The sequence below is a fragment of the Cyanistes caeruleus genome, chromosome 1, assembly GCF_971803275.1.
Source record: "Cyanistes caeruleus chromosome 1, bCyaCae1.hap1.1, whole genome shotgun sequence".
Lineage (NCBI taxonomy): Eukaryota > Metazoa > Chordata > Aves > Passeriformes > Paridae > Cyanistes > Cyanistes caeruleus.
Window position 1 is genome coordinate 22,020,198 of NC_141701.1, and position 14,996 is coordinate 22,035,193.

Below are 14,996 nucleotides of genomic sequence, written 5' to 3' on the forward strand. Positions count from 1 at the left end.
AGATGGGAGTTTATCAATGTCTACCAGTATCTAAAGGGAGAGTTTCAAGAGGATGGAACCAAGCTTTTCCTGGTGCTGCTAAGCAGTAGAAAAAATGGAAATGAGCAGAGAGTGAAGCACAGGAAATTCCACCTGAACATGAGGAAGAGCTTCTTTACTGTGTGGGTGACTGAGAACAGGCTGCCCAGAGAGGGTGTGGGGTCTCCCTCACTGGGGATAGTCAAGAACCGTCTGGACACAGCCCTGTGCCATGTGCTCTGGAGGACCCAGCTTGAGCAGAAGTGACCAGAGAATCCACTGTGGTTCCTTCCAATCTTACCCATTCTGTGATGGAGGGGATAAGGAGAAATACACCCTAGGGAACAGAAAGTGAATTAATGCTTTCAATGGACATCATCTGGAAAGTATTTCAGATGTTTCAAGTGGCCTTGAATTTTAAAATCAATCATCTTCCCTCCATCTAGAGCCATAATTGTCACAGAAATAGTGTGAAGAAAAAGTAAGCATTTCTAAGTACCTTTTTTGTTTTTCAAGGGAGATACAAAGAAACTGTTCTTTGCATTCAATGCCTCCAGTGTAGATAGCTATTACACAGGAACAATCTTTAGGACAAATTTAAAGAAATTATTTTTGTATACATCAATTTTTTTTCAAAAGTTTAGCCTTAATCTCTAATTTATTGGAAAATAAAAGTTGGTAATGACCTCCATAGCCGTATTTGAGGGGTGTGACATTCACTGACTTGCAATGAGATATGTTACCCATGCATTCCTACATGGTCAGCAGCAGAACAAAATGTGTGTTGGTTTGTATTTAATTTCTTTTTCAAAGAGGAGTTCTTGTGTTTTCTGCTTCTAAATGATAGTATGACAAATACGTCTTGCCAAAAATCTCCAGGTGGTAAGTGATGGACACCAGGAAACAGATTCGCCAGATGAAGAAATTAACTCCTTGAAAATTCACCTGTTTTACCACTGATCAGCAGTAAAACTAGTCATCATTTATACTGGAAATACCTTTACCAGACTATTAAAAATTCTTCTAGGAAGGAGGAAATGTGGCCCTTTTATTGATATTTCACCTATAATATTAGGTTTATCACTGAGCAAAATCAGGACATTAGTGGTACTTCACTCTTCTACTTGTATTTCATTTCCTAGCACTTCTGTTTCTGTTCTCCATGTGTAGGTATTATATGTTCTTCTTCTAAGAATTTGGCATATATTAATTTTGAAAAAGTGAATAATTACAAAAACTCAGCAACATTCTTTGCCCCTCAGTTAATCTATCAAACACCACATATGTGTCCTTACTCCAAAGCTGTCAAGTAGATCAAAGCAATATTCTTTGCAATAATAGACTATACCTTATGAAGAAGTCAATACAATAGGCCCACTGTACATCAAAGATTTATAAAACAGTATAAAGCTAGGGCTTATAATAAGTAAAAACACAGCACTGGGATCTGGCATGAAACTTTTTAGAGAATATTAAAATACTTGGAGAAAAAAGAGATTTACCCATAAATCATCACTTCTTTTTGGGTTTTTGTCTACACTAATCTTTACAGCATTGCCCTGTAAACCACCAAATACAGTCCATTTGGAAATCACACCTTTAAAGTTTAAACAAGGGGATGCTACTTTGATGACTGTCATGCCTTACCCCAATCTGATTGCCTCCTGTGATGAGATGATTGATTCTGAGGACAGAGTACTAGATAACATATGCTTTGCCACTAGAAAAGTTGACCAAGTTTAGGCAGTTTTCCACAGCTGACTTTTATTCAAACACTTAAGTGTGAACTGAATGGATGCACTATGAGGTGGGTAAAAATCACTCTGGGCCACTAAAAGGAGAAAGTAATGGTCAATATTCCAAAGTATAGCTAAACTCCAGTTACTCATGGACATGTTTAATGTCTTTATTAAAAGACCTTGGCAATGACACAAAACATATCCAAAGAAAGATGACACCAAACTGGGGGGAGCTGTTGATACGCTGAGGGGTAGGGGCTGCCATCCAGAAGGACATTGCCAAAATGGAGAAATGGTTTAACAGAAACCTCATGAAGGACAAAGGTAAACACAGAGTCCTGGATCTGGACATGGCACTTGCCATAGTTTAGCTGACAAGGTGATAATCAGTCAAAGTTTGTACTTGATCTTAGAGGTCTTCTCCAACCTAAATGATTCTGTGAATCTGTGAGATGGTAAAATCCCAAATCAAAAACTGGCTGGAGGCCAGTGCTAGTGAATAGCTTCGCAGAAATGAACCCAAGAGTCCTGGTTGCCAACAATGTGAACATGTGATAGGAGACTGTCTCTATAGTGTGGGAGCCTGAGCATTTCCTGGGAAGCATTAGCAGCAGCACAGCCACTGGATCAGAGGTGAAATGGTGGGGTGCTTGCGGGTCAACATCTGGAGCACTGTCTTTGAGCTCAACAGCAGAAGAAAAAGATTGACAAACCTGAATGGGCAGGGGATCATCAAGAGGATTAAAAGGTTAAAGCACATAAAAACAGGGAGCTAGGTTCAGACAAAACAAGAGAAGGGTAAGGATGATGGTAGCGCATCTAATTACTGTTTCCATTTATTTAAAGCAGGGCTATGAAGAAGATTAAGTCAGACTCTTCTTGGGAATGTATTGTGAAATGTTGAGAGGAAATGATTGAAAGCTTTATCAAGCAAAATTTTGAATGGATATAAAGACAAAACTATGCCAAAGCAAGGGTAATTAAGCAATGAACAATCATCCTCATGGTCATTCCTCTGAGGTAAAGAAAGATTTGACTGAACAACATTCTGAAAAGCCTAATCTAGCTTGGACATTAGTCTTCTTTGGAGCAAAGGAATGATTTCCAGAAGTGTCTTCAACCTAAATTATGCTTTGATTCTTGCAATGAAATAATATGCAGGTGTGAAGTATGTAAAGCTATTTGCAGACTCCTGATTTCATTCACTAAGACAAAAACAGCAGCATACAATCAGTGTATTATGTTTCTTTCTTCTGACTAAAGAAGAACCATAATAATAATAATAAATGTGCATATATTAGAGGTGGGGTGGCTTCACTTAGGCACATAGAGCTACATAATAATGAAGAAGAGCTGGACAAAACGTAACCAACCAATGGATTTATATTTCCAGTATAGTTAATCCAGATGTAGTTCTATGACTTACTAAAGACAAGGCAAACACCTTGAGCCAGAAATATCCCCATTATTCATTCCAGAAGACCTCAGCGATGCAAGGCAGCAGTGATGCAAGGGAATGAAGAGCAAGTAAGTATCTCAGGATGTAGTCAACAAAAGCCTTTCTGAAATTTGTAGCAAATTCCTTTCAAGCTTTTACAGTCCAAGTAAGTCATGCAGCACTTATGCACAAAGCCAACTCAAAATTTAAATTCTTGGCATCTATTCACATCTTCTGATTCTGTCCATTCCACTGACAATGGGAAAACAGCGCTCTACAAATAATTTATTGAAGATATTTCTATATATAATTTACAGTATTCATCTCCAAAAGAGGCCCTGTGTCTGTAAAGTATCCAAGGAAAAGAAAAATATACCACATTTCTTTTCTACATCTTTCATGTTTCCAAATGCTAATAAAACAATGTTCTTTATTTTTCTCTATCCTTGGGAAGTGATAAAAGAATGGGGGGTGATGTGGTGCCTAGATTAGCACAAACAAACAACTTCTGGGGTTTTGACAGGGTGAAGAGAGAGGAATGTAAATAGTTTGGCTGCTCTAGAGCATTCCTCGCTTCCACCCAGACTCACGTGCAGTGCTGAAACTGTGAGATTCAGGAAAGGAAAGAGAAAATCTTCTCCAGGTTTCCCATTAGCCAGATTCTTGGAATAGCTGACTGTGTTTCACTCAATAACTCGTTCCCTAACTCTTGTTCTTATTTGTGAAGGTATCTCAACAGGTCCAACAGCCATTCCAGTGGAATTAGTGCTTTGTCATGTATTAACTCCTACTATCTTTAAGATGCTGTCAGCCTGGCTAGATTCCAGGATTTGAAGATAAGAAATACATATTTTTTCATAGGGTAAAATTTTTCCCTATTATTTTCCTGGGAGTTTTTTTTTTTTGTTTTTGTGGGTCTTTTTGTTTTTTTGTTTTGTTTTGTTTATATTTTTTGTGGGGTTTTTTTACATCAGTCCAGAAATGTGAATATTAAACTTACTAGTCTGTCACGGTGATTGGCTTTCAGTACAAACTGAGGTTTGTATTGAAAATACAAGTATTTTGAGTTCCTAAGACAATGTGAGTAGTTGTTACTAGGCACAGAGAAAATGTTATAGTTTACTAGCTTTAGTGAAGTACAGTGTAGCATGTGAGCTCACAAGAAAATAGGAAAGATTTGATAAAAGCTCAACACCAAATAATCTCAAAAACCTATTTCTCAAAAATTTGGTTCCTTCATCATTTACATAATTCTCCTTTTACATTACATAAGATAATTTTCCTTGTACATAAGATGTTGCAGAACCACTATAATGAATAATAGCATTTACTGAATAATATTCTTGTAAACACTCATTTTATTCTTAAATCAATGTCAGAATGCATTTTGAAACAGACCATACTAACAACAAAAAACATTTATTTCCTTTACCTATATTTTTTCTAGATGGTACAAACACCTGCTCAGAGCCACAGTACTTCCCAGATGGACGTTTTAAAAATCCAGTTGCAAACCAGGGAAAAACCTACCTCAGTGGTGCTACTGGGAGGTTCCAGTCCAACCATATTAGCTTGTACCAGATGCTGAAGAAGTTGCACTTGTGCCACATTGAGGAAGAAGTCCAAATTTGTTGTCATGTTCACTTCCAAAGAATGACCACAGACCAAAATTTCCTGTGAAATTAAGGGAAAATATTAGGTAACAGCTATTGGGAAAATAATTTTCATCTTTTATAAAACTGTATTGTGGGTCCCTGCTGTAGCCAATACTTAACATTATATATAACATTATATATATAGTACAAATGTGGTCTTCTTAGGAGAAACTGGTGTGTCATGCTTCTAAAGGATGTGACTTATTCTTTGCATGGCTTTTAGCAGCAGAACTGTTAAAGCAAACTTTGCAAGAAAAGCATCTCATGCACAAGGCCTTGCTTCCATCTCTTGCTTGTATCAGTGGGCTGTCAGAGTGTCCTTGGCACTGATTCCAATTCTCCTTTCCTTACAAGAAAAAGATGTACTTTGTTGGTTTTTTTAAAATTTAAACACAAACTCTGCTTGATTTATAATGAAATCATGTCTTGGAACTCACTGATAGCCAATCTAATTGATTTCTCTTTGCTTGTAAGCCATTCTTAATACCTTGGCAACACTAGCTGAATAGCCACTGTTTTATTGGTGTTGTCTTGCACAAATAAAGATCTTCACCACTGCTGGCAAGCAATAAAGAGATGAAAAACAGAACCAATGCAGAAGGGGAGAAGAACTGCTCTGTCTCATGAGAAGTTTGCACAGCGCTCAAGCTCTAATCTAAACTAGACCTCTCCCTTCATGATGGAATGTCATCCAGGGAACAGATAACAAGAAGAATGTACGTACAGAAAAATTCCTGAACATAAGCATTAGCAAAGCTCAGATTTTTAATTTTTTTTTTAACTCAACTAACTTCTATGCATCCTAACCATACTGGGGCTCCCTATTTCTTTTTTACAATGAATAAGTTTCCATCTGCCCTTCTGATGACCCTTTACACAAAATGTGAAACTGTTGATTTCTTCTCTTTGTGTCCCCTAGCTATTATTTTCCAACAATGTACACCCACTGCATGTTGCAATACATATCTAGTACTCTTTAAACTCCTGTACCAATTTTGCTCTTCCCAGGAGGTAGCTTTTAAGGGAAATTATCCTTATGAGATGACAAATTTTTCTGATATTTTCCCTATATGAAATGTTCTTGAGCTATAAAATAATGCCAAAAAGTCAGCCAATAACTTTTGTGTGTAACTTGCTTCACAGACTTACCATTAACTAGCTGAACAACACACCAGCAAAAGTGATTGTTAAATCTGAGTACCTAGGAGTACCCAAAGCAAAGGTAGGGAGGTGGATGCTTAGTGGCAACTTGGCATCTTGGAAATCAGGCTAAGAGAACCCAGCTTAACTTTCTTATTATAGATAGTATACAGATTGCATTTTCAGGTTTCTTTATGAAAAGAATTTTCTTTAAGCTTGTGAATACAATGTTTTGTTAATGTTGCACCTCTTCTTAACACCCTTCCATCACAAACTTTTAAAAAATATTGCTGGAAGTCATTAAAGGATTCCTATTTCTGGAACTGAAAACAGGTTTATTTGCCTCTGTCTAATTGGCATTTAATATCGAATGCTATTCTTTTTCCAGCATAGAAAGAACATTTCAGCTCGTGACCTCTCTCCAGCTGACAATCTGAAAACACACCTGAACTCTTCAAATGGTGGAATGGTGAGATTATCCACATATTAAAAGTTGTGCTACTTCTTTTGACACTTTGTACTAACCTCTGGGTGTAAATTCTCTGCAGCATCAATTTTTGTGAAAATAATCGCAGGAGCTGCAGTTATTCGAACGGTGAAATCTGTTAAAATTGGAGTTAAAATAGCTCTCCTTTCCTGATGCCGTCTTATGCTAGGAAACAAAGGGAAAGAAAAGTAAAGATTAAATTACATTATAAATTGTAGAGAGGCAAGAATTACACCCAGCACATAGCAAAAAACATCTTCAATACCAGTTTGGTGTTTGATTGCTACTTTATAATCATCAAATACCATTATTGTAAATCATATTAATTCCAATCCTGAAGGCAGATTTCAATTTTCATTGCACAGGAAAAACATGTCTAAATATTTGACTCTTCAATCTATCTCCAGGTAGACAAATTTGACACTTGACATTGCTTCTTCTCCTGTTTAATGCACTATACACAATAATTAAAAAAAGATGTGAACTTTCTTATCAGTAATTTTAAAACTTGCCTGTGGATGCCCTTCACTTTATAAATGGCTGTTCTGAAGCCTACATAATATTTGAATCTGTGCATTAAAAGTCTGTGTTGAAGAAATATGCGCAAAGCTGAGACAAAATACATGAAAAATTAAACTAGCGAATCCCACACAACACTAGGACTCCCACATGAAATTAGTAACTGTTCTGCAAGATGTTCAGAACCATTTAAAAAACAGAGATGGATGTCAGTCTTCCTCCATTCCTTCTGACACTGCTTGTTCTTGGTGTTTTTTCAGCTAAATATCAACATTTACTTACCAAGAATATTTGTGTCATTAAACTTGATAATTTAATTTATTTTCCAGCCAGGTGTTTAGTTTTGGGTTTTTTTTGTTGGGTTTTTTCCCCCCACCTTTAACCAAATAGTAAGTCTAGAAGCACAACTGTTATAGATAGATCACTAATAGCTTATGACAACACGTTCCAAATGGCCAGAATCTTCTGAGGGTCAGGTCAAATAAACTATTGCTGCAAAATGCCATCTGAGAGCCTCTGATGAGGGGAAAAAAATGTAATGAGATCAAGATGGTGTTCAGCCTCTAAAAGAGGATACACTTCAAATTCCAGGGAGACTCCTTCCATCAAGTTAGTTTTTGATAATTCTTTTTATCTATTATTGTTTGTAGCAACATCAAATACTCACATTTCACCAAGGATAATTCTAAAAATCATCATAAAGTTATAGGTCAGAGGTAAGTTTTCCTATACTTATAAAATAGAAAATTGTCAGCTATGAAATAATACAAGTTTAAAGAACAAAGTACATGGCCTTAGAGAAGAAGTTAATGGATCCATGTGGAACTCTCCATCAGCATGTCAGCCACATTTCCCTGTATTACCTTTAATAGAGATTTTAATAGAGATTTTGCCATCTCTAATGGACGCATGGCTGTTCAGGCATCAGCGTAAATCACACAAGTGAGCCAGACATGAACTATGCAATAAAGAATTAGTGTCTACCATCAGCTAGAGATATCCATGTTAATGTTATTAACCAATATGCTTATTATATGCCTGTCTATGCAGTGGTTACTTGGCTGCATGCTGACTAGGTATTGAAATCTCTTGATTAAAAGGTGTATTGTGATTCATAGTCTGGCAGTGGTTCTGTAAGAACCATCTGTAGAAAACCAAACAATCTCCAATGCTGACGGTTTGTAAGCCAAGAGTTAGGCTGGAAATAAATTAAATAGATATCATAACCTGAGGTGGAATTCAGTCTACTGCAAAAGATAAAAAATTCATACTGCAGAAGATACAGAATTCATTTTACTGCTTAGGCTAATTTAGTTTTGATGCTTCAAATTCTACTAATAATTGTCTTCAAAATATGTAGAAAGGATGGTGACCTATAAGAGAATATAAATTATACAGTGGAGGTAGGACTTAAGGCTTTTCAATTTATTTAGGACAACACTATACAGAAGTTAAAAGCAGATGCCACAGAGCTAATATTGGCAGAGCACAACTCTAATAAACTTTTGCCTCAAATGACCCTCACTGCTGAGGAGGCTGCACACTAACATAAGAAGTGTGCAATTTGCTTAAGAGTAAGCCAATTGGTGAGTGGACAGAACTACCATCTTACCTTAAAAGCTTTAACATTTTGTTCAGCTACAGCTTTGTTATCTCTAATGATGTCTTTTAGAGCAAGGTTAGTCTCATTAGATCCCCAAATTAGAAATCAGACTTGTTAGTGGCTAGTGAAAATCTTCAAACTGAGAAAATAGTCTTAGATTTTGGAGTTTTACAATTGTTTCTCTCTCTGCCACCACCTTTATTTTATATTTAAACCAAATAATTTTCTACCCAGTTCCTATTTCCCCTTCTCAATGGGATAAGAAAAAAAATGCCTTTTTTTTTTTTTTTTTTCAGGACAATGAAAGGCCTAAATAGCAGGACAATTCCATAAAAGAACATGCAGCTGTACTTTCTAGCTATACCAGAAAACTTCTGCTTAAAGTTTCTTGAAATGCTAATAGTATGATTTTCATGTATGAAACAGAGCCGTAAAAGCAAGTTATTTGTTGAACTTCAAACCCTCAATTGGCTCTCTTCAATCACTGATTATATTAGTTTTTAGCTTATGCATATTCCCATTTCTTAATTTTCATACTTTATACTAGTAGCTAACCAGTACACTGCATCTTGAAGGACATTTTTGGTATTGTATATTGATCACTGCTTTATTATACTATATTTTTAAAATCATCCTTATGTCCTGTCCCTATCCGGCTCTACTTACTACTTTCTGAATTTCTTGTGGGTGAATTTGAACCTCAGCCAAATCAAGTATTAGGAAAATAATTGTAAGTACAAACAGAAGGCAAACAGAGCACAGTAAATAATGAAGGGAGAGGATATGAGAAAGAGCACAAAAGGAACAAAGAAACAAATTCCACTTTGAATTATTGAGTCTTCCACACTGCACCTAAGTGCAACGTTAACTTAACACAGGTGTACGCCACATGAGCTTATGAAAAAACTTGATTGTGAAGAGCGTAATGATGGCTCTATGTCTGCAGCACATTCATTCCGTGGTTCATTTATGCATCTGTTATATATTTGTCTTGGAAAAAAAAAAGGAAAAGCTAGTATTTTTAGAGATGTTAAAGCAGTTGATCATCTACACTTAAAAGTAAGTGCATTTGAAAGACCATATGCTAACACAAAGGAACAAGGCAGTTAAGGAACAGTGATAAGGTTTGGAGGTGCCTTAGTGCAGAAGTTGGGCTTTATCTGCACAATAACAAACTCTGGTTATGTGGACCACAAGATCCACATTGCAAAAGCACAGGACAAAAATGGTCTCTGTCCTCAAAGGCTTACAATTTAAGTATAAGAAAAAACACACCCACAGACAGGGAAGTAAAAGTAAACCACTAACAGCAGCATAGGTAATGATATCCATACAGTGGCAACCTGTCTTATGGTTTTTATATTACAGTATAATAGAAATTAACTTTTTTGAAGGATTTCAAATAAAACATTGCAATAACAATGTGAATGCTCACAGCAAACACCTTTACAACACACAGGAGTGGTCAAGAAAGTGCCTCTTCAAAACACTGAATGTGTCAGTAACTGGCATGATAAGTAAAGTCTGCTGAACAGGGAGTGCAAATGAAAGATGACACGAAAAGGGAAACGGAAAGACCGGGTCTTGAAGAAGCGCAAAACCAAGACATCTAATGATTAATATAACAAAATATGTTGTGGGAAGAAGAGAGAAAAAAAATGTGAAGAACAGAATTTTGCAATGGAAGCAACAACTTTATTTGATTACATCAAATCAAATCATCAGTATTTGATTATATCCAGTCAGAAGCACGTTGAATTTATACAAAGAGGATGGACTGCCAACGAGATGATGTTGCTCTAATTAAAGAGATGTGATGATGTGAGACTGGATAAGCTGAGAAAATGCACAAGTAGGATTAAGTCCTACTACTATGACTCTCACGTAGAAAACACTAATCAAAACAAACAGAATTTATGGCCAGTAATAGCTAAACATAACCTAGATGCGAAATCTGGATTTTTTAAATTTATTACTAATTGTATTTTTTTCTTAATAATACCTTGTTGAATCCAGACTTTGAGCCCTTATATACTTAAAAATTTGTAAGGCAGGGAGAAACTTGTATACATTCAATACATGAATAACAATCAAAAGCACATTTACACCATGTAATTTTACTAGCTACAGAAAGATGAGTCCTCATGGAGAATTTTGTGATGTGAAAAAGAAAAAAAACATTAGCATGAAATAGGCCACATAGTCAAAGTCTTCTCTAATAGTCTTGAGGCATGCAAAACGTCAGAAGATGTTATTTAAGATAGCACATTAACTTGAGACTTATGAAAGAATTTTCTCTTGCTGGCTTCCCATGTAGCTGTTTAAATCAGCTAATCCCTGATATACAAATATATTAGGAATGTATTAGGATAGTTAACTACTAATGACTAATTCACATCCTTTGAGCTCCCTGAGGTGTTGCAAAGCCATGTTACATGGCAGTAAAATGGCACAGCAACGTCTTGAGGACAATCTAATAACCAAAATTAGAAAATGAACAGGTGTACAATACCTGGCTAGTAATAGAATTCCAATTTTTGTGTTATAAGACCTCAGTAAAACTAGCTCTTATGAAGAATGCTGTGCAGCATTCCTTTGCTGTGGATTAATATAAAAAACACCCCATCTTATTGAGAAAGGCTTTGTACAGTATGAATACAAGCACAACTTCAGGTACCATAAAAGACACCAATTAAAATAAATTACTGCGAAAAAATGCATTGCATTTTATTCTATAAGATTCAAGGGGAATGCCCCTACTTTCTTACACAAAGACCCACAGATCAATTTTTTTTCTAGTCTTTCACATTAGAACTTGGCAAGCTGCCAAGAACTTTCCAAAGAAGCATGAAAATGAAAGCTATTCAAAGAAAAATTTGCAGGAAATCTTTCTGAGGATCCTTGCAGTGGTATTTTGTTCAGTTTTGTACAACAGATCATTGGCTCCCTGATGTACTCCATGAGAGCTGTTCCAGATGGTGGTATGCCAAGGACAGAACCGTAACGCAGTATATTGCCACACTCAATTCGTTACCACACAGAGAAGTAATGTTTTTAAGCTCAATTATTATTTTTTTTAAACAAAGTTTATTCAGACTGCAGGAAGCAGAAGTTGCTGCTGGGAGCTGTAGAAGGATTGCACAGGGATGGGGGCGAGGCCTCAAGAGAGGATATATTTCTTTATTTCCTTCAGGGCTGTTGTTTTTTCCATTGAGTGGAAGGAGAGGGAGGAGGAGATCTGCAAGCTGAAAAAGCAGTTTTCAATCAAGAAAACTTCTTTTGGTTAAGTAGTCCCAGTTCCCCACATGCTGTTTGGTAAAGGGAATAAATGTGGACAGGTTTCATTTGTACATAACCTTATTAGAACTGTCTGACTGTTTCCAGTATTCTTTTTATATATTACACCATTAGGGAGCTTTTTATAACATCTATGGTGAAGTATAAACATTTCATAATGGAAAGAGTTATGATCTCTGATCCTCAGTACAGCATAGCATCTAGAAAGTTTCTTCTGCAAGACTGCATCCACTCTTAGCAGAGTGTTCCAATTGCCCCATTCTCCTTGGGGTGACCTGCAGAGACACAGGAGGCATCACACCAGCATTTCACTATAACCTCTCTTGAAGAAGCTTACACTCAACACCTGCAAGTATTCAACAACTTAGAGAATGACAGCTTGCTTTCCAAACTGCAATGTAAAAGTCGGGAGGGTAAAAAAAATCAACCCCTTAACACATTAAGTACTAGAAGAACTGAACTCCAGAAAAAGTGGTGTGAAAATTCAAAGGCTTTACTTTCAGACTAAAGATTGTTAAAGCATTTAAATGATATATTTAAATGATGAATTATGTCAAGAGCTTCCAGATACTTGTTTGTGTGATAGCCATAGATCTCCTACTTACAATGTTTTGATTTTCATGCAAATTTTTAAAATGAGGCCAAATTTCAATTGTAGATTAAATTACAATATAATTTACTTCAAACTTTTTGCAATTTTATTTTGAAATAATGCAGTAATGCTTTTACAAATGGGAATGGAAAAGGAATGGCTGTTACCTATGCTGAAGTTTTCTGTAAAGTAACTGTGAAAATCCTGGATATAGACTGGATTCTATACTGCCCCTCATAGCATTAAAGTATTGCAAAAATGAGGGAAACAGATTTCAAAGAATAATCTTTAAACACAGTGATCCTAATATACCATAACACTGGGTAAGAACAAACAGAAGTATATTAAAACCAAACAAAGAAATTAACCCTAAAATAACTCAGCAAAAAACATTCATTATGTCCCAGGTTAAACATGTGTAAGAAACCTAAAGGATTCTAAAAACTGGTATGGGAATTAGATTAAAGCATAAAGCTTTTGTGGTATTTGCAGTAAATATTACGATAAACTTAACCCTAAAAACAGTAAGCAGTAAATATTATGATAAACTTTACCCTAAAAACAGTAAGCACCACGTAAAACACCCTGCAGCTGCCCTCTTGGTGCATGCTGGAAATAGTGCCATGGATGGCAGAGTTCAGTGCAGGTTCTTCCAGTTCTCAGCACATCCCTTCCACAGGTCATAAAATAAACCCAGATACAGCAAAACTTACTGCTAACTAAAAAGCAAAAATGCAAAGATCCTGAAAAAACTATGTTAAATATATAAAATTTAAAACAAAAAGGGTAAGAAAGCATTCATACTTTTTCTTGAAAACAAGTCAGAATTAAAATTCTGTAACCGCACACCAGAAAGGAAAACCTAATATATTTATTTACAACTGTTCTAAATTAAAACCCAAGTAGAAGATTCATTCAAAAGCTATTTTGAACCAAAAATACTTATTTGTATTCTAATAAAACTTCATTTTGGAAGTCTGCTGAGGAAGCATGTCCAAGCAGTTATAGGAGAAAAAAAAAAAGAAAAAGAGAACTCAAGATTGTCCTTAACAGCTGCTTTCCTTGTCCTATTAGCTTTTCAGGAACCCCACCAGATTTCCTATCTGAATGTATAACCATAAAGCTCAGAGTGTGCTGGCAGTAGGATTTCAGTCACCAATGGCAAGGAAAAGGAAAGCCAACCTCTCAGTGGCTGATTTTGCTATATTAGCTTAAGTTGCAAATTGGCTGCAAGTCCTTTGGAGATTAACGTAATCTTATTTTTCTGGATGTGGAATTCTATGACAAAGAGAACCTAACAGGGAACTTGTCCAACATCAATGCCCAACTAGAAAGTCACACATGTTTTTTAAGGCTAGAAATTTAAAATTAAAAGCCTCTATGGAATTATATGAGTTTTTAAAAAACAAATTGTTAAGACAGGAAAGAATCACGTGTTCTTATAAATAAAGACCAGAATCTATTTCTATGTTAAATTTTTTATCTGCACTCCTGTGACTCCTTGGCATTTTATCATTTCTTTGGATAGAACTGTTTTTCCTGCCCTCTATTTTTCAATAAATTGGAATTTATTTTTGATCACATCTTTTTCTTGCATGCTTTCCTCCAGAGTGAGCTTATCTGCCCTCTTGGCCTGGGATCAATACATCACTTACAAAGCTCAGTCTGTGTGTCATCCTCATGTAGCCTTTTGCTACAACTTGCCTTACTTTCAGAAAAATCTGACACCTCTCATCTCCCATTTTTCTGAAAATTAAACCAAAAGTAGTTATTTCCAGATGATTCTGCCTGTTTTTCTATACCACTTTTAGGAACTCATCCCTAAATTCAGATAGGAATCGTATCTTAGGAACCATAAAATTATGCATACATCTCATAAAAATCAGATTGTTTGTGAAAAAATTAGATAGAAAGGATGTCTATATGAAAACAAATAGCTAAATGTATAGGCAAAGAGGCATCTACTAGCAGAAATGCTTCTAAATCCACAAAATTACTTTTGAAAGCTTGCTTTTGGCCATCAGACTTTATTCCTGACAGTTTGAAAACTGAAATTTGCTACAGTCTTTAAATTTAGTTTTAAACTACTTGTATGAATTTTAAAGTAAAAAAAAAAGTATATTAAAACCAAAATAAAAATTTTAAATCTTCACAAATTACCAACCAATCCCCCAGATTTTATATTTGAGAAAATCAAAATTTAAAATAGCAGGCAAGTGTATGCATGCTTTTTCTTTCAACACAGTTTAACCAGAGGGTGGGGCTTTGTGTGCCCATATACAATACTCAATAAAGGAGACTTAGCTGAAATATCTCATTCTCAAAATTCATCTGTTTTAAGTTATAGAAGTGCTAAAACTAGTTCAGAATCAATAGGAAATGTTCTACTTTATCTCTCTCTAATTTTGAAATGTCTAAGCTGGTTTTACTCAAGCTTTGTAAAAATACAAACAAAAGAAGTTTAGAGAAAAAACCAAAACACACCCTACACAAAATAAAAATCCCAAA

The 14,996-nt window shown here is 35.6% G+C and overlaps 1 protein-coding gene across 7 annotated transcripts in view; it reads right to left on the bottom strand.

Moving 5' to 3' along the window:
• VPS13B (vacuolar protein sorting 13 homolog B) overlaps positions 1 to 14,996 on the bottom strand; it is a 418,409-nt gene that overhangs the window by 136,914 nt on the left and 266,499 nt on the right. For all 7 annotated transcript variants that reach the window (XM_086881610.1, XM_086881633.1, XM_086881628.1 and 4 more), the window contains exons 32-33: positions 6,516 to 6,642; positions 4,726 to 4,869 (exon numbers count right to left, since the gene is read on the bottom strand). In XM_086881610.1, coding sequence (XP_086737736.1) covers positions 4,726 to 4,869; positions 6,516 to 6,642 — 271 coding nt within the window. The remainder of the gene's footprint in view (positions 1 to 4,725; positions 4,870 to 6,515; positions 6,643 to 14,996) is intronic.